Genomic DNA, 20,684 nt, shown 5'->3' with positions numbered 1-20,684 from the left:
TTTGAAATTCAGCTCATGTTTAAAATAACCCCTTCTAGAATGTATTTACAGATATTGTTCCATGTCATTCGCGCTCTGGGTCTTCTCTATCTATGCAATTGGCCTTTTTTCCCACCGAAGACATTTTCAACTTGCCACGGTAAAGCACAGGTATATAATCAAATCAATTACGGCTGAATTGCATTAAGCTGCTTTGATTTCACCTTCGAGGCTCTACATGCTTGCTCTCTGTCACTTTCACTTGGAACACATGAACATAACAGAGGAGAGCTAGTATTTTAAGTAACAGCTCTACTTTTCCTACTGTGACAAGTCAAAATGTCTGGAGTAAAAAGGCTCTTACATTGCATTTTTTTAATAACAGAGATGATTATTTAATAACTTATTATACAATCAGTCTGTTTCCTCTCTGACTGCTATCTGTTCAATTGCAGTACAATTTGATCTAGGAGGTATTTGTTCCTCTCCACATAGAAGTTATAGAACATAATACATGTAAAATAAAGGCTAACCTTAGCTGTTTTTCTGCTTTACAGAAATATAGTAATGCCTTTGCACGTTCATCGCCTTCTCTAATTGGAGGTTGCCTTCGTCTAAATGTCCATGTTAGTCTTGATTAGGGAATAAATGAACACAAAAGGTTAATTGATGTTGCAGCAAACTCAAACAGCTGCTATAAAACAAAAATAATAATTATATAGTTTTAATGTACAAATTCAATAGAGTTAAATCCTACCATGAAACATATTTCCATTAAATGTTTGGTATTTTTTCTAAAGGATTGGTGTACTTGCTGCAGCCTCATGATTCTTTCAATGTAAGGGTATTTATCGCCATCTTCTGGTCGTATAGGAAAAAGCCATCCCATGGTTCAGGTAGCCTGAACACTCAACATTGACCAGAGCCAGGGTGAGAAGGGAGATACACACATGTTCGCTTTCAACACAGACCAAACTTTCATCGAGGGGAAACAGGCTGGTGATAAATGAAATACCAGCAACAGGAAGTCAATGGTTAATTATCTTCACAAGTTACAGTAAGAGTTGCAAATCTGTGTGAATGACTAGAGATAATAGATAGGATAACAGTCATATTTTAATAACCTTGAACCTAATGTGAAACATGCCTGTTTAATCCTAGAGTAAACACTTACCTTTAGTGATTCATAAACCCAACTTTGTGCACAATGCATTGAACAGTTCAGTAACATATAACATTTTAATCAAAAACTCAAAGCAACATGTTTGTTTTTCCAGAATTTTATTCTTTAAATTATTTTATAAAATCTCATTTATATATTTTCACCGATTAACAATTTTGGCTATTTTCCCTTTCCACCCCCGTGCCCACATATTGATCGTAAGGTCCATACCCCTTCATATAGACATTGTGCAATGATCTTCAGTGCCAAGGTGGAGGGGAGAACAGAGGGTGAGGGTCCATGTAGGGTGAGAGGGGAGGTATGGGTCTTGTTCAGAGCATGCCAAGAGAGGGTTGGGAAATAGGGAATGGTCAAGAGACTGCCTAACTACACCACCATCAGTAAGATAACCACACAGGGAGGTAAAGGGAGTATTGACTTCCACAATGACTTGAGTGTGTCCAGTGGGTTAAAACCAATTATGTTCAAATGGCTCAATGTATTCCATGACATAAAATAAAAAAAAGCTCGTTTTTTCCAAAATCAGTAATTCACATCCACTGAAACATGTAAAGTAAGCCCCACATTAGAGATTCACCAATGACAAGTTGTCCACTAAAAGATTAAAACAGTGCCCACAAACTTAGCAGCAGCGCTGAAGACTGTTAAGCCCTTTGTAGTGACCTACACGAAGTATCAGTCCACTGACTGGGGTCCGCTCCTCGTCCCATGGTGTGCAAGTAGGTTGTTGGTGATTCTCTTTCTAGCGTCTTATCTTACAAAGGCCAACATCTGAAGACACAAGGCTAAACTTGAGCAAAACCACAGATTCATGTAACAATAACTGTACATCTGGGCATGCAACAGGAATTCACTTTCCACTCCATATATTTGTTCTTCATTTGGCAATATGATCATTCTTTCAACATGGCTCAACACTTCTTGAAGTCGCTTTGTTGCTGGTATGATTTGCAATAAATGGAAAAGCGCAACTAAAATATATCTATTATAAATATTTTTAAAATATGTAGAAAGGCTTTCCTTATATGAAAAGCAAACGATTGCACACCTCCCCTTAGATCACTGAATACTTTTGCCACACCTAGGTTAGCCAACGTTGACCCAAAAGCATCTCTCAAAGAACCCTTCAGCTACATCCAAACAGTATCAAAAGTTCCCTTCTTTAAGTTGTTTAACATGATAAAGACAAACAACTGAGTTTTAAAGGGAAGGAATGAACAGAAGAGATCAGACATCACTCCCTGTAACCACACCAGTGTTCAGGTAATATCTGAAAGCAAAACAAAATTCCTTCCAGGCAAAACATGGTTATTATTACAGGCAATAACCCTTGTAAGCACATAGTTCATATAATGGGTTACAAGTTGTAAGTTGCTCCTGTTAAAATACATGGTTCAGTATGCGCATGGTAGTGAATCCATACTTGTGTGTTCACTGTTTTGTAATAACTCTGAATTCCTACCGTAGCTGTCATAAATCAAGCTTTATATTAACTTCATGTAGCGTTGCAAAACCATGTTAATGTTTAACCTACAAGCTGGTAAAACAAAATGTCAATAACACTTCAAATACTCGATAAGACAGTTGAATGAGCTTTAAGGCGTTTAAAGGTTATTTCTGACAGAACACGATCTGTCAAGATAACCTACATTTTTTTTAATGAAATGTGATTCAAAATTAGCCCTTGGATGACTATCCTCTGCCACATACATCATAAAGTATCCCTTTACATTAACAATCAAAACCTCATCACTATTTAGATACTTTATACATGTATGACACTCAGTTTACATGTCAGCACAGTTTTGTTCAGCCCTTATGTCAATGGTTTTGTGTAAATGTACACAGCAAATGGCAGTAGCATGCTTAAGGAAACTCACCGAATCAAGGTACTAAGAGAGGGCTTTCGAGGTCTTCAAATAAGAAAAGTTGGCATCACTATGCTGTACAGGCTGGAAGACACAACAACATAAATCCCTGTAATGATTGAGTTCAATAGCCTTGTGCTAAATGCTACCTTTGATAAGCTAAACTATCAGATGTTATTAACTCCATGTCAGAGAGGTATTTTTTCATTCAACTCTATTTTGAGCTCATAGTCGTAGGTGCAGTTGTATTGAACTGCTACATATTTGAATGGGGGTCTTTTTGTCAAAGGGAACAAATACAGACAACTTACAGTTCAATACGATCCACTTCACTACCACAGGCTGAATGGATACCATCAAACTAAATGAGCACCTTTATGACCATTTCACCCAAGCCCACACTGTTTAGGTTAACAACGGTAGTATTTGATGCAGGGCTATTGTATTGAATTGCCTGATCATTTAGAGATGTTCATCTTCTTGTGTCCACTCCCTGTGATTACAGAAAGTGTAAACGGCTACAAGACAGAACACCTTGTGCCATTTGGTTCAGATGACAAAGCCAAGGTTTATCTCACAAGATAAATAACCTCTGCTAACCTTTTAGAAGTGACATCATCGGATCATTAAAAGCTGAAACACAAGTTGGGCTGGTTTGAAACCACAATGTCAAACTCGCTGGGTGTATAAACTGAAGCCATTTGAGGTAGACAGGAACCGTATCAGAGTACACACTTTCATACTATCAACATGCTCACACACTGTCAAAGAAGCGTAATGACTTGATTTGAGGCTCAGTGGGAGACTTCCTGTGACTCCACCTGAGGCTGGGAATGACTGATCTGGTAAGGGTGCACTACATCATGGGCCATGGTGGTTTAAGGAGTGTGATGAAAGGGAATGGCGGGGGGGGGGGGATTGAAACTGACACAACTCAACAGGCTATTTACCAGAAAGAAGTCAACGCCACACATCTTCATTATCTTCATCAATGTCTCAAGTCAACAGCAGCGTTTAGACCTCAGTCATATAACCAGAAACAATTGAGGGTTCATTTACAAGGCATAATCTTTTGAATATAATATATGGCATCTGACCATTGTCTCAATATGTCCCTTTGAGATATGTCCCACCCCCCCACCCACCCACAAGTTTAAACTCCAAAAGTCCCAATGCCAGACCTCATGCCCATTTAACAGTCTCACATTGTTCTAGAGAATAGAGATTAAAAATATATATACTATTGACTTCCAGTGTATGTTTTCTGTGTTTCCATACTATCTTTCAAGTTTAAAAAGATCTCCTGTTTCACAATGCAAGCTCAGAGGTCTTTCTCACACACACACACACACACACACACACACACACACACACACACACACACACACACACACACACACACACACACACACACACACACACACACACACACACACACACACACACACACACACACACACACACACACACACACACACCACACACACACACACACACCACACACACACACACACACACACACACACACACACACACCACACACACACACACACACACATCACACACACACACACACACACACACACACACACACACACACACACACACACACACACACACACACACACACACACACACCCACACACACACACACACACACACACACACACAACACACCACACACACACACACACACCACACACACACACACACACAATATATATATATATATTAGAGGAATTTTTAGCTGAGAAGTTAGGCAAAGTATATATGTTAATTTGGACGGAATTCATTCAAAATAAGAAGGAATTCTCTCCTTTTTTCCAGTTTCCCCTTTGAAGAGGACAACATTTGAGGATTTGGGGAAAGTGCTACAACATCACAAAACTACTCAAGAGCAGGTAGCAGGGTAAAAGGAAGAAGAAATAGATAAAAGGCCTGAACTTGTACAATGCAAAGAGATGGGCAGACAATATGGCTCTCTGTGGCATGTGCATTTCAGGGCCATTACTGATGGTAAGAGAAAATGTACAAAGTTCAAGAGAGGGTAAGATAGAGCTAAAAGACCAGCAGATAAAGGGGGAGATAGTGAATGAGTTGCTAACCAGGAACAGCGCTAAAGCAATAGTGCGAGACTATGCAGCGGGTTGAAGGAGGGGACTAGGAGGGAGAAACAAATACTGTCTGCCTCATTCATCGGTACACCAGGTGAGATATGGTGCCAGATTTGAAGTTGAGCTGATGGTTGGGCACAAAGCTGTGCTGGGGATTCTTTCTGGTGCAAATATCCTTCGCATACAGGCCCATGCACGAGTCACATGACACCTTGGAGCAGTTCACACAGGTGTGGGATGCCCCTGGCTTGTTGCAAAACCCACATCGCGATCCCCCCAAGCTCAGTCGCTCACTGCTGCCTCCCTTTGGCGTTGTCAAGGCAACAGACTTGCTGGCAAACAGCTTCGTGGACATGAGGGGTTTCTCCACCATCTGGGGGTGAGGGTGGGGGTGGGAGTGTGAGTGGGTCAGCGTGAGGGGGTGCGGATGTAGATGGGAGTGGGAGTGCGTATTTGAGTACACGGAGAGTTTTTCCTTCACAGGAATGTATCCGTCAAGGGGCCGTGGGGATTTCGGGTGGTAGTCCTGTAGGCCACAGCAAGGGGAGGGGTCCACATCGTGACAGGTAGAGCAGAGGATCATGTCACACCTCTGGCAGGAGGCCATAGAGGAGCAGGCCAGCCCACAGCCCTGACACTTCACACTGCCGTGAGCTTTGAGCAGCCACGCATCCCTTTGATCCCGAGGCTCTCTGGAAGGAGGGCGAGAGGGGGTCTGCCTTCCTCCCGTCCCAACGCCCCTCTCTGTGTACAAGTCAATCTCATCCAAAGAGGACAGGTGGTAAGATGTGTAAGCGTCAGCCGGGGGAGGTGACTGAATAGGGAAGAAATCTGCAATAGGGCTATAGGACTGAGGAGCGGCCACAGAGAAGAGAGACGTTGAGGTGAGGGGCCGGAGGATCTCATCCTTCATATCCTCCTCTGCATCCACAAATAGAGTCTCCTTCCTCAGACTCAGCGAGGCCTTTAACACAGGCTTGCTGACTGCTGCGTGCCAGTGACCAGCTCCATCTGTAACATCCACAGACTTAGATGGTCGGCTACCTCGCCTCAGGTGGTGGGCATGAGGCCTCTCTAAATCCAACGGGCGCACAGACAGCCGAGCCATATCGGCCCCGAGGCTGTCGCGTCTGCGGAGCGCCTCAGCACAGCCGGCTGCATCATCTCTGCAACCTTTGCGGAGTTCCAGGGCCTCCAGCTCTGAGGCCGAGCCACGGGCCAGAGCCACTACCTCTCCCAGCAGACGACACTCTGCCTGGGCCAAGAAGAGCTCGAACGCCAACTGCCGGAGATGATTTGTGCCTCCCGGGTGCTCCTGCAAATGGAACTGCGAATCATGGTCACAGGCGTAGCCAATGGTGCGCATTAGAGTCCGGAGTTCAGGATCAGAGATGGCTGACTGCAGATGGTACACATATGGGCCAGTGAAGGTCTAAAAGACAAATGGGTTGGTGTCAAAAAGTCAATTAAAAGAGCATGCCACAATAAAGCTCAAATCTGCATGTTCTTCCTCTTATAACATATAACTCTATAGGTTGGTTTTGCTACTGAGTTAACCACAAAGAAAGATCTAAAACATTTAACATAATTAGAAAATATAACCAATGGGGTGTTTAATGTTGATTTACATACAAACCATTGATAACAAACTAAGTGTACTAAATTTGAACAGAATTAGATGGCAGTATTTGTTTGTTATGTATAGTGTAGGATGTATTTTAATTGTTAATAACAGAGTTGCTAATTTTGTGTAGCCTTATGTTATTGTATTTTTTACGAGAGTTATTAGGTACAGGATCAACTATTGAGACAAATAGCATACATTATATTTAAGTAATAAACTCAACTCACTTTAATACATCTGAACTCCTTCTTCCAGGGGAATAGCAAGAGGTTGGTGCAGATGGTTTCTAATGTGTTGAAGGCTCTCTCCAGGCTCCTGATGTTGCCTCCTCTCTGGCAGCGGAGAGAATTATCCACCATTTCGTAGAAACGAACCATCCGAAAACGCTGTCCAGGATCCGGCTGGTAGGCCCCTAGCAGAGCTGTAGCTGTTGAGAGTAGGGCCTCGCTGTCCTTACGCCGCCCTCTGTCCCCTGCTGTATATTCACCTCCATCTTCCAGACGCCTCTCCAGTGCCGTTACATACCTTCGAAAAAGGTCCTCCTTTAACTTGGCATCCATTATTGGCAGCAGACTATCAGTCAGCTGTTGTACTTTTCTGAAAAAGCCTCACCCTCTTTAGCATACTCTGCACCAGTATGCCACATTCAAGCACCATTTTTGGTCACCATATTCAATGTAAACCCTGGCACACACTCAACGTCTGGAGAGGTGGAAGAAGAATGAGATTTAGCATCCAATCAGCAGCACATCCTTTAAAAAGAGAGATGCGGTTGTCTTATGCTTTCAGTTGGTGTAGCTAGGCTTCAGCCTGTAGGGATGCTTTCTTACGGGCATCTCTGGTATTGGCTCAAAGCCTGACTTGTTTCCAGACAAACAGGCCTATGTCGTGGAAGATGATGTCAGGAGGAGTGGTTGCTTCACGCTTTGTCAAAGCAGAGTTGGGACTATTCCATTTCTTAGTTACAGCAAGTGGAGAGTTGAAGGTCAGTCATCATGAAGACACATTCATGTGCAGTCTTCTTAGCAGTCTCCAAGCTGTAATGACACAGAAGAGACATATGAAAATGGACATCTCTAAATCAGATACACAAATAGAGGAGGAAACTTGGGACACATAATTTTCTTCTGACTCAGTCTCGTTAATTCAGTCCAACAGAAGATGCATTTGTAACAATAAAACACCAACCATTGCTATCTCTCTCAGTAACTGTCCTGATGGGTGCATTGTGTGGCCTATTATATATCGGTCGTATAGTCAATACTTGGACTGATAGATAACTATCACTATATACGCAACCAAGACCAACAGTTTATTAATTACATTCTACATGAACCGGAATCGGGTCTCACTGTTGACAGACTTACTTATTTTGTATTACACGAATGTTGTTTGCGCTATTAAATATGTGAGCCAGCGGTACAACATGCGTGTACTACAACATAGTAGCCTATACTCATGCTTAGCTCAAAGAAACAACACCATAATAACTGTTTACATACGGATGAACATCTAGACATGTACTAGTCTTAATTCTACCGTAAAGCTGGAATCACAGCAGTGTATCTGCTCCTGGTTCCCTGGCTGTGGTTTGCCTCACACATCAACCTCAGTGAACATCCGTTTGGAGAGCTAGCAACATCATGCCTTTGCTAGCAACAGCCCCCTGCATTAGTATTGCGCATTAACTGCAACCTATCACGACCAACGCTGATAATAACATACACGGCTCAAAGACAGCGTGTATGTTAATTTTTCATGAAACTGAAACCAACAAAACCCGATGCTGTCACTCGCATGGGCCCCTAGTCGAGTATCGGCTCAGCAGTGAACGCCCATTTCAGCGCAGCTGACTAGCTAACATTGCTTGAGCTAGCAGGGCGGTCCACCACTAGATACACATCTTTTCCGATTTAAGAGACAATTATCGAAGCCTATACCGTCACTGTGACATCATCCAAGTCTAGTTCTGCTCCAAATAAGAGGCCACACCGTTTTTGTAACACCACTACTACCAGTACATCTTACCTTTACAAGTGCTAGCCGTGGCTAGCTACGCCTCCTCAGCTGTTGGAAATTCCCATCATCACACTGCGCATGCGCCAGGACAGTTCTGACAGTTCATCAGCACTGGGGGCCCACGTGCTGTTTGAGAGCCGGAGGAGGAAGAGGAGGAGGAGATGCAGAGCCCACCGACTTCATCACTGTGCGAGGTACATGGATATACAATCTTTATCAGAAAAAACACACCACCACTGCTCGAGTCCTGACTAACACTAAGAAAGTGGATCACATCACTCCAGTTCTGAAGTCTTACTAGTTTCCTGTTGGTCAAATAATTGATTTCAAAATACTGCTGCTGGTTTATAAAGCACTGAATGGTTTAGGCCCAAAATACATTTCTGACCTCCTGCTAAATTATGAACCATCCAGATCTCTCAGGTCTTCAGGGACTGGTCAGCTTTCTGTCCCCAGAGTCAGAACTAAACATGGTAAAGCAGCGTTCAGTTATTATGCTCCAAATATCTGGAACAAACTCCCAGAAACCTGCAGGTCCGCTGCAACTCTCACTACTTTTAAATCCAGGCTAGAGACTTTTCTTGTTGCTGCTGCTTTTAATTGAACTATTCATATCTTAAACTGCACTGTAACTTGTATCCATGTTTTCTTTTAATGTTTATTTTATTATCTTTTCTTTTTAATGACTGTTTTTAAATGCCATTTTCTTAATGTCTTTCATTTTTGTAAAGCACTTTGAATTGCCTTGTGTTGAAAGGTGCTATATAATTAAACTGGCCTTGCCTTACACTCATCAATCTATAACTAGTAAGAAGCTGTTTTTGTAAGCAATTGCTTCAGTTATCTACCTTTTTGATATTGACATTACCTTTCTTTAAGTGTAGGCTATGTATGCTAGTTCAATGGTGAAATAAGTACTTATACGTAAAACAGTTAAAAAAAACTCTAACTATACTAAGTTGGCATCAAAACTTAATCACTGTGCAGAATGGCCAATTTCAAATGTAAATATTAATGTTACGGAATTTAATGGAGGCTTTGAAGAGTTCATCATATATTGTAATGTATTGAGTTTATCTATACTTTGTTTTGATCATCTTATTATGTAAATAATTGTTTTTTGTGATATTACTGTAGTGTACTACAAAGTACAATATTTGAATCAAGGTGTAGGCTAATGGAGTAGCCTACAAAAGTAAAATAAATACGTAAGTAGTATAAGTAGGGTACCTCAAGATTCTGCGTACAATAGCCTACTTGAATGCCGTCTAAATCTATTTAACATGTGCATTAACCAACTGGATAAATAAAGGACTTCTCATTCGGATTTTAAATGTTGGTCTATACTTTTTTACATTTAAAAAAAATAGCAGATCAATTGATTTTTAAAATCAGTAGTCGTTTATTTATTTATCTACCTTTTTAGGATGTTGGCATTGTAACTAATACACAATAATATTTTGAAAATGTTGTGATATGTTGTATTTTTAGTGATAACTCCGCCCTCTTCCTTAAAAAAGACCTAGAATCTGATGACGTCGTTACGTGAACGGTCGGTGGGGGACCGACAGACAGTGAAGAAAAGAAATGGCGATGCTCGGAGGGTTTAGTGCAGCACAGCACAAGAAGAACGTCTCTGATGGGAGCAGCGACGTGTCAGAATTCCTCTGCCCAGTTTGTCTCGAAATATTCGACAGTCCCGTAACGACACAATGCGGTCATACGTGAGTATTTTGCCTTTTTATCTCGATCGTCCTCCCCTAAACCCTGCTCGAACACTAGCGATGCAAAGGTTCGAGGTAAACACACTGTGCGGAAAGGATAGTTTTAAACATGTGCCACCAGAGTCGCAAACATTGGACATGCGTGCTCCTGTTTTTGTTATGATCCTATCATTCAGCTTACTTGTATATTTGGTAAAACCAATGCCAGTTCGCTAAACCAGTTTCAGTTTTGTTTACATCAAAGAGGCGACACCACTTGGGAGTTGTAGTTTCGATCCCCATTGCTTGGACGCACCAAATCACATTAAAGAACTACAAGTCCCTGCGCCCTCTTGAGGTGGGGACTTTCCATAGGATTTACAGGAAGCTCTAGTTGAGAGCTATACATGGATCTTCTAACAATCGAAAGCATCTGTTTCTGTATTGAAATGGGAGCCTATAAACAGTAGGGACACTTGTAAATAGATACCAGATCTAAAATGGATCAGAATTGCAATGTATTGTTTCCCTTACTTGGTTCATCTTTACACTATTCACCCCTTTCTTGGCAGGTTCTGTCAGAGTTGTTTGCAGGAGTGTTTGCGTCCAATGAAACCCGTTTGTGCTGTGTGTCGGGCCGGGCTCGGCCACTGGACTAAAGCTGCTGACCTAGAGGCTGTCATCCAATCATCAGTGGCTGCATGTAAAGGATGTGGAGCACAGGTATTTCATGCAAAAGTTAACACATTCAAAAATTCGAAGACTCATTTGTTGTGAATTTGATTTGGAAAACATGCAAGGATATCATAACTACAAATGTCCAAACTTTATCGATACTGAGTCTAAGTCTGAGTGTCAGTATTTATACATTGACACAGTGAGAGAATTACAGTGTCAAAACATTGAGAAGTGTATCATTTTGATTGTGCACTTGCTGATGTGTTTTTTCTTACTATCCAGGTTGGTCTTTCTCAGATGAGAGGCCATACAGCTTCCTGCTCAAAATACCAGGAGTATATTGAGGAGGGAGTGAGGACCACTGCCCAGAACCAGCCTGCCATCATTAGGTAAGATAGAGGGCCAATAGTAAAACACTGGCCCTGGCTGAAGTTACTCACTAACTCCCTATGGCCTCCATAATAAACACTCAATAGTTTAGTGAGCAGTAACATTATATTGTTTGGCATTACTAGTAGGTGAAGTGTCAATAATAATGATAATAATAAATGTTATTTAGCCTTTCAAAGTATCCAAGGACACCTTACATTTCAGGAACAAATCTTAAAAGAGGAGCGGTTGTGGGGAGGCTTTGTATATGAGCAGGACGTTTTTTGTACTCAATCCGGTGTTGTATAGTGCAGTTGGATGGTGATGGGGTCAGAAGCCTTGGTGATGATCCGGGCAAGAGTTCTGAATGATTTGGAGTTTATTGAGGAGTTTGGTGGGAAGGCCAGAGAGGACAGCATTGCCGTCGTCTATAAGGGATGTTACAAATAATAATAATAATAATTCATTTATTTTATATAGGCGCCTTTTAAGGCTCTCAAGGTCGCCGTACAAACACATACAAAACAAGATACACAATACATAACACCAGCATAAGAGACATAAACAAGACAATGCAGTATATAAAACAATCAAATAAATGCATGACCCAGAACTTCAGTGCTGGATTGAGACAGGGATGGGCAGAGTCTGGATAGGTTTAGTTTGTGAAAGAATGCAGTCCTGCTGATGTTTTTGATGTGGGGCGCAAAGGAGAGGGAGCTGCCCAGGATGTCTTGGGTGTTGTATTTCTTTAACACATTTATCAGAGACAAAGTGTTGTGTTGTAAGATTAAATACCTTATAGGAAAAGACTAGTGTTTTACAACCTGGATCCTACTGTTTTAGTTTTATCTAGAAGTTGTGAACAGCATTTTCCTCACCCCTATCACTGGAGGAAACTTAACAATCCAGTCTGATGGTGCCTAAAACTGGTTCTTTGAACAACTTTCAACACTTGTGCATTCTCCAATTAAATCGTCTGCATGACGAAGGGATAAGTTATATTTACATATACCACATCCTATTGTAAACAGATTATTCTGCTTGAAGGGTGAGCCCATAAGAAAGTAGCTATGCTGTGAACACAATAACAATTTTTGGACCCCATTATGACCTTTCAGAGTTTTCAGTAGATTTGCTTGTCCAGCTGTCTTATTTCCCTAGCATTATAATTTGAATGCAGTTTAGTTTTGACTATTGATGTCAATATTCTCACTTTAGTTTGCACATGTTCATGTTCAAGGATTAATTATTTTAAGGTTTTATAATGCATAAGGGTTAATTATTTGACTGTTATATTTTCCTTGACATACAGGTTTTCATTTTTAAATTAGCAGCAGAGAAACTATTTGACATGTAAATATATGGTGGAGTAAAGACTCAGCTCTCCTCTCTGTGTTTTTAATCCAAGCTTCTCTACATGCAGCGCCATGTCACCATTTTAGTGCCGATAAGTGCATGTGAGTTTCTATTTGTGGGCCCCACTAGCTAGGTCAGTACTACTATGTTTAGTATGACAATGTTACATTTTTGTGATTACTATTTGTCAAAGCCATGCTTTGCTCTAAAGACTCCGTTTCCCCGAGTCACCAGTTCGGCAGCAAATACAAGTAAACATGGTTTTAGCTTGATTCACAGCAAGGAGAGCTACATCTGTTCTCCATGTTCAAATACAGAATCAGTGGTGTAACACATTTGATTGTTTCTGTATCTTTCCTACAGTCCAGTACCAAATCGCTTCACCTTCACCTGCCCATACTGCAACTGCCAGAACCTCGATCAGGACGGTCTGGTCGAACATTGCACTTCCCAGCATGGTCGTGATACACGACAAGTGGTAGGAAATCTACACTACAATGTTAACGTATTATTTGGAATAAGTTAGGGTTAATTTGTTTATAGATGCATTATTAATTTGACTATGTGTCTGTTCAGGTGTGTCCCATCTGTGCCTCAATGCCTTGGGGGGACCCTAGCTACAGGAGTGCTGACTTTTTCCAGCACTTGAAGATCAGACACACATTCTCCTATGACACCTTTGTTGTAAGTTAAGGCCTTAAACATTGCCTAGAGTTTATCTTTGTGATGTTAACGATGAGTTTCCTAATTGGTTCTGTTTTCTTCTCTCCTTACGCCCATGTCTTTGTAGGACTACTCCACAGATGAGCACACGATGATCCAGGAAGCTCTACAGCGCTCCCTGATGGACAATTGAAGTGTGAATAACAATCCTGAGCAGGAATCCAGTGATGGGAAGATGGTGATGGGAAGTCTTGAAAAAACAGATTAACACACTGAAACTTTGTCCATCCTTCAAGAGGGGGGGTGGTAGTGTATTACTTTTGGTGATCAGTGTCACAGGACAATTGGTATTGTTGCTATTGATTTATAGGTTTATAATCAGAAAATAAATCATACAATATGGTTAAAAAGCATATTGTACTTAGGAGTGATACTGTGTTTCTGGTGTGATAAACTCTTATCTTCCCCCCAGTTGAGTCGGTAGACTTGATAGTTTGTTAAATATCTACAGAATTTTGTTTGTTCAAGCTGTTTGTTCATTGATGGCACAGTGTCATATAGCCAAAAACTTCCAAAGTTGTAATTAAATGTCCCTGTCGTCAATACTTGATGTTATAAGAGGGTTCGACCACTAGGTGGCTAACTATTGCCAGCAAACGAAAGACTTCACTCGTGAGGTGGTCAAGTAATGTTATCAATATTATATAATAGTCTACTAAAGAGTGACTCTGCATGTTTACTCCTATGGTTTACTCTCGAAAGTGGAGAGGGTTTTTTGTTGAATTAATAGCAGATGGAAGCTCTTTCTTTTTTTATGCTGCTTCTAGCATAGTTTGTGTGAGAGAATGTATGTTCATTCTGTTTTCAGAGATCTACTGGAAAGAATAAATAATAAGAGGGTCAAACAAAGCCAAATGATGGCTGTTTGCGTTATTGTAATGTTTCTCCCTTATGTCTTTGTGCCTGCTGGTAGATCTTGTTTCTGACTTCCTAATCTCTTAGGGCTAATAGTTCATCCAGTGAACCAAAAGATGCAAATAGGAGACCATTAGTGTGTCATTATTGGTCAGTTTTGTGATTTTTAATTCGAATTAGATTTTCTGTTGCATGTTATTGGCCATAAGGGGGCAGTAGAGTTCCACCATCCATGACATCCACTGGCTCTCACCAGCCTTGTGGCTTCTTTCAAGACAGATTTCATTCTATAAATGTGCTGTACTCAATGTGTTGTTCTCCAGCTTAGGTTTTATATGCAGCATACAAAAATGTCACTGATCTTTAGAGGTTTTAGTGGGGATATTTGTTATAACCATAACTTAGCTTTTAGACAGTCCATGACGTGACATCACTTCAGAATTTTAAATGTTATTACAGTAGTTTGTATTTTAATGCCCAGTGTCTTGGTAGCTTCATCCCCAAAACACTCCAGTTTGTTTTGCTGGCTTTCATATTTCTTAACAACACTGCCGCAACAGTTCTTAAATACAAAATCAACATGTTTATTATTTATATTTCTCAAAAAATGGCAGCATGTACACTTACAAGAACATTTTGTTTGACTTTGCTTGATGTTTGCTGGATGTTTTTAATTTCAATTCTGAAAAATTGGATTGTGTCTACCTTTTTTTATTTTTTATTCAATGACTTGTAACTCACAAATCAACCATATACAATAGTGCAAATATTCACACATGGTTGCATTGCATTTGTCTTTTACCAACAGGTAAATAAATGTTAATACACCCAGATCAAGTAGCTCGAGACAGAACCTTAATGCCTTTTCACGTAGTCTTTGGTGCCACTTAGCCCTATGTCTGTTTTCCTCTCCAGTAAAATCTGTAATAATGTTGTCTGTGTTTCTCATGTATAATGACCTTTTTTCTTTCTCAATATATCTCTCATTCTCTTTTGTCAGCCCTACTGTTAAGGGGTGCTAAATCCTGATAAATTAAAGCTCTTTAATTATTTAAACCCTGGCCCCAGAAATCAGGCGCAGTGATTTATACCTGTGTATGAGACGTGTGGGGGGAGAAACAACACTTGCTGCTTTGATTGATGACCACAATGTGTGTGTGTATCTGAGTGTGTATTTGTGTGAGAGAGAGATCAGTTAAAAGGGAGGTAATGTGCAGGGTGCATCAATCTAAAGTCTGGATTTGCTCTGTTGTCATAATCAGGCCCAGGGCAAAAGGTTTGTGATAGTGAAAATAACTCATTGTGGACTATGTGAAATAAGCTAACCTTTCTCCAAACCTTTGTTCATGTATTAGAGATCTGTGCAGGGATCACTAACAATGATATTGCAATGTGTTTTAGCATGTACTTGTATCTATGCTGAGGTTATGATGAAACTAAGGCCCTTCGGTGTATATTGTCCACAGGGAGAGAAACCCCTCTCATCTCCTTTCTTTCCTTTGTGTGTTTCGTGTATGTGTAATTACTGTATCTAAATGATATTACAGTTTCTCACCTAGCTCTGTGGAGATCTCACCCACCAAACTTATTGATGTAGTCCCCCCTTTCTTCTCTTTTATTTCCCCCCCCTGATCAGGTTTTTTGCTCCTGGCAGAGATGTTAGCTGTGAGAGAACTAACGAGATACTCGAGCGCTTCTGGGCAGGAAGGAAGTCGAGCTGAAAAACATGGCAGAGAGAAGTCTTTCTTGTCTGTTTGGTGGCGGAGCTAAAAAGGGAAAGGGGGGCCAAGGTGGGGAATAGGAAAAGGAAGAAAAAGAGGAGAAAGGGAAGAGAAGTGAACACATTAAATAAAAATTTCATAAAGTTCAGCGTGTGGCTTCTTTGATGCGTGCAATAGATAGTGTGTGCAGTCTGCAGGCTCTGTGGAGGCAGCAATTAATGCTACATGTGCCCACAGGCACACTGTGAGAGGCACAGGGACGGTGGCTTGTTTTAGAAGTGTGTCGCACCATCACTCCACCCTAGACAGCCTTTCTTTCAATGTATTAAACCTCTCTTTCTACCTCTTGAAATTCAGCATCCCTGAGCTTGTAGGTTTATGCCCCCTTGGACGCTCTCTAAACTAATTATCACTGTAACATTTGAACAGTCACAGAAAAAAAGTAAATATTCCATCAATATTGTTAACATTTTTATTTAGAATAGAGATGAGTCATAAGAGAATATTTTCTCTGTCTTTCGATTGATTTTGGCAGCAGTCTCCAAAGGTTTTGGACCTTGTTCAAATGTATGTTTTTTCTTCCTGGTTAAGGCCCTATCACACCCATAAGCCACGCAGTTTGCCTTTTAGTCAAAGGGGCAAATATTAAAGTGAGTCTGGTAGAAATCATCAGGATTGATTTGTATCCATCACCTGGTTTATAGAGGAAACATATCTATATATGATACACAGAAAGGGATTAGTTAGGAACTCCTCAAAATGCCTGGAAAGTTCTCTCTCACTTGTTCTATCTCTTTCTAGTTTTGCTGAGGCAGGTATCTGTGATGAGGTGTGGGGAGTGTGAGAGGAGCACTGGGAGTTTGTTCACCGTAAAATTCCTCAAAGTCAGGAGAAACAGGAAGAGCGGGAATCCTGCCACCCGGGCGCTGCAGCATGGGCAGGTCGGTCCTCTCAAATGTTTGAACAGAAAGTGCCAGTGGGCTTCCCCGACATCAATACTGGTTCTACACCAACTCCTCTTCCGCTTTTAAACTCTTAACAACCGACCCCCTACCCTAGCTAGCTAGCTAGATACACACACACACACACACACACACACACACACACACACACACACACACACACACACACACACACACACACACACACACACACACACACACACACACACACACACACACACACACACACACACTTGTGTTGCTAGCCTAAGAGCAACAAGACTTAACTTTGATTTAATAATGCCTGCAACCTGCTTGGCACTGTATCAGCGAAGTGAAACTTGCACATCTTGTGTGTGTGGGTGAGTGTGTGCTTTTGTGCATCTAATTTTGTGCCCCCTAAAAATTGCCAACATTATGCCAGAAGCACTCAGAATAATAAGGATAACACAGTTTGTCTTTACTCCAGCACAATGTCTACTTTGTTCATTAAATCAAATAATTTATATTGAAAGAGAAGAATTACTATTTTTCTTTCTTGTGTTTTCCCAAGCCAGGGACTTTGAATTCCTTTAGAAGCTTCTATGTGACTCCCTGAATCACTGCAAAACAAATGTAGAGGGGGAAATTCCTCATGCCAGTTGTAGGAGTTAAAGCTTGGAAAGTTCTCAGAATCACTGTTTCTGCAGAAATATTGTCATGGAAGTGAAAATGAAACACATCGGTATAACTATCAGGAGAATTGCTAATCATTGCTTCCTCATGTATTTATTTATTTGAAATCCGCACAGCCACTGTACTAATATTTGAAAGTTAAGCCCTCTAAGGTGTAAACTATGGGTGGGGGCATTTCCCTGGTGTATGTGTGTGTGTGTGTGTGTGTGTGTGTGTGTGTGTGTGTGTGTGTGTGTGTGTGTGTGTGTGTGTGTGTGTGTGTGTGTGTGTGTGTGTGTGTGTGTGTGTGTGTGTGTGTGTGTGTGTGTGTGTGTGTGTGTGTGTGCGTGCGTGCGTGCGCGTGTGTCACAATGGAACAGCATTTGCCAAGTGAGGCAAGTGGATCTGATTTGTACTCCCCCTCACTATACCCCTGTAAAGCAACTAAGATGTGTGTGTGGAAGAGAGTAAGGCCCAAGGCTATTATTCTCCCATTAATTTTTCCATTTGAAATCAAACCTCAGCGGGCGTGCATGAGGGAATCAGAGGAGGGGGAGATGACTAGAGTGGGGATAACCTTATCGGGGGGGGAACAAACTGTGGTTGTAGCAGCATTCATTTCCAATAGGGGAGGCAATTTCCCTTTCAAAGGAAGCCTAATTATTTGTCTCCGCTCTCCATCCTTAGCCTTCCTGGTACGGCATGCCTTGAGAGAAAACTGCCTGCCATGAGGAAATTGTTTGATTTTTTGTTTTATAACTACACAATTATTCAAACAGCTGAGAAAGTTATAGATGATCTGCTTTGACTGGTCAGAGAGATTTGATCTGCCCATCAAACACACTGATACAGTATAACTGTACCTGTATGGTCCTGTAAATGACTCATTTTACCAATGTATTTATCAAAGTAAACCATCTTATATCTTTATATTCCTCAGTACACCACTCCCACACACGTCCTTTACCACACTCTTCATCTTAGAGTTTCCTTCAATTCCAATCACCACTCTCCATCGTGTTTTCCCCCGGTCTTTCTTTGAAAAAGCGCCATTGCTTGCTAATCTGTCAATCAGATGTTGTCCTGTTGTGGCGATGATGGGGGTCCGTGGCGGTGGGCCGTACACCTCCAGCAGCTCGCAGCTCAGTGCAGGTCGATGATTAACCAGGCAGGTAGTGAGTTAAACTGCTGACAGCAGAACCACACTGACAGCTGATTTGGAAGACAATGGTCCCGCTCCCTCTACTTAACTTGTCACGGCAGTCAAAGCACCTTCTCCATTAACTTCTGACATATCTGGAAAGATGGAGGGAAACACTCATTTATTGCATTGCACTCACAATATATATATATTTGGACACGTTCACTTAGCACAAATACTTATAAACATCCTAACAGATCTATTTTGGAAGACAAACAGAAGTTATCATGCTATCAATGAGTAAGTAGATGTGAATATAAAATGCACAGAACACATGCAGCATAAAGAGTCGAATGGAATAGATTAGAAACTTGAGAAAGCTTGTTCTTTGAAATTCAAATTAATGGCATTAGTGTTTCATTACAGGTCCATCAGAGCTTGAAAGTGAATAACAGTATAATGGCATTATTAAAGTACTGCAAATCGTTATTGTGGTTGTGAATACTGTGAATAGCTTGTGGGAAACATCAGGAGACACTTAAACTGTTTATCCAGAAGTGAAGGCCGTACAGTTTGCTGTCAGAGCTACAGCAGCACACAACAACGAAACCCAACATCGCCTTGTCTCTCAGATTAATAGTCCAACACTTCCCAATTATTAACCGCCCCTGCAGTGTACCATTCATATTCAAAGCTATTTACCTCCCTCCACTTCCTGTGCTTTGTGTCTTGTGTCTTTACAGGAAGGAATGGACGACGCTGGCAGATCTGTCAATCAAACAGCAGCCCCCAACCACCAGTGGCTGCCCATAGACAGGCGTCCATACACCTCCATCGGCTCCGGTCCCTCCTCAGCTCAATGAGTAACTAACCTGCAGGTATTGAATCAAACTGCTGACAAGCACATGGAGGGGAGGGGAGATGGGGGCTGTGTAGGTGGATGGATGGAGAGACAGAAAGGGAAGGGGAGGATGGAAATGACAATAGCATCATTTTATAGCCCACCTTGATGACGTAACCTTTAACTTTGCAAAGAAGGATTGGTTTCTTCCCTACTCATCCAGCCTAAAGTTTTACATTTTTTCCCTCCCGCAAATCTCCTTCTCACTCTCTAAGTGGCATCCTTTGATGGGCTGTCCCTCTCTCTCATCTTGTCTCCTTAGACAGATGAGTGCTGTCAGCGCTGCCATCACTGCCCAGCTAAACATTAATGACTCTCTTGCCTGACAAGTGTTGGCAGGGCAGAGGAGAGGTGAAAGGGGGACGCCTCTGGACAAAACCAGATGAAAAGGAGAAGTGATGGCTTTATCTGCTTGACAGATTCTCTTTTGTCTCTCTGAACTTGCGTATATGTATGTGTGCCATCAGCAAATTCTTGGCTTGACATGACAGTTTTATTGCCCTGTTTTTCCTCCCCTCTGAGGAGATGGACCTCTTTGTGTTCCCAATGCCCCTCATCCTTCCTACTGGCATCTCTGACATTCCTTCAAGTATCTGTGCATGTGCAAAAGTGTGTTTGTGTGCAGGCTTGTTTGTTTATCTATGCCACTACTTATTTGTAGATCCATGTGTGTTTCCTTCTTATCCTCATGTGTGCTTCTTATAGATAGCATCCTGGACTTTGATGTTGGCAACATGATAGTGTGACGGCAGTTCACAGGGAAGGGTAGGGAGAGGAGGGGGAGGCCGAATGGAGGGAAAGGTGTTGGTGGAAGAGTTTGTGGGTCAGTTTTCTCCAAAGTGAAAAAGTTGC

The 20,684-nt window shown here is 41.5% G+C and overlaps 3 protein-coding genes across 6 annotated transcripts in view; 2 read left to right on the top strand and 1 right to left on the bottom strand.

The window, feature by feature from the left end:
* Positions 1-4,693: 4,693 nt before the first annotated feature.
* On the bottom strand, positions 4,694-9,030 carry spata2 (spermatogenesis associated 2). 4 transcript variants are annotated; one of them, XM_034207527.1, is made up of 3 exons: positions 8,797-9,030; positions 6,996-7,805; positions 5,224-6,576 (listed from the first exon to the last, which is right to left on the bottom strand). In XM_034207527.1, exons 2-3 carry the CDS (start codon positions 7,326-7,328, stop codon positions 5,224-5,226), a joined length of 1,686 nt encoding a protein of 561 aa, XP_034063418.1. In that variant the 5' UTR covers positions 7,329-7,805; positions 8,797-9,030. The 4 variants fall into 4 exon arrangements, with proteins under 4 accessions (XP_034063421.1, XP_034063418.1, XP_034063420.1 ...); XM_034207529.1 differs by lacking the exon at positions 8,797-9,030 and adding an exon at positions 8,709-8,790; XM_034207528.1 differs by lacking the exon at positions 8,797-9,030 and adding an exon at positions 8,308-8,687.
* A 1,277-nt stretch (positions 9,031-10,307) lies between these two features.
* rnf114 (ring finger protein 114) lies at positions 10,308-15,535 on the top strand. Its single transcript, XM_034207532.1, has 6 exons — positions 10,308-10,511; positions 11,063-11,213; positions 11,451-11,557; positions 13,260-13,374; positions 13,473-13,580; positions 13,687-15,535. The coding sequence occupies exons 1-6, from the start codon at positions 10,375-10,377 to the stop codon at positions 13,750-13,752; spliced, it is 684 nt and encodes a 227-aa protein (XP_034063423.1). The 5' UTR covers positions 10,308-10,374; the 3' UTR covers positions 13,753-15,535.
* A 2,845-nt stretch (positions 15,536-18,380) lies between these two features.
* mafba (v-maf avian musculoaponeurotic fibrosarcoma oncogene homolog Ba) overlaps positions 18,381-20,684 on the top strand; it is a 38,459-nt gene continuing 36,155 nt past the window's right edge. Inside the window, exon 1 of the mRNA XM_034207531.1 lies at positions 18,381-19,809. The gene's annotated coding sequence lies outside the window, so the exon portion shown is untranslated. The remainder of the gene's footprint in view (positions 19,810-20,684) is intronic.

The sequence above is a fragment of the Gymnodraco acuticeps genome, unplaced genomic scaffold (assembly GCF_902827175.1).
Source record: "Gymnodraco acuticeps unplaced genomic scaffold, fGymAcu1.1, whole genome shotgun sequence".
Taxonomy (NCBI): domain Eukaryota; kingdom Metazoa; phylum Chordata; class Actinopteri; order Perciformes; family Bathydraconidae; genus Gymnodraco; species Gymnodraco acuticeps.
The sequence above is the reverse complement of the archived record's forward strand: the minus strand, read 5'-3'. Positions and strand labels throughout refer to the sequence as shown.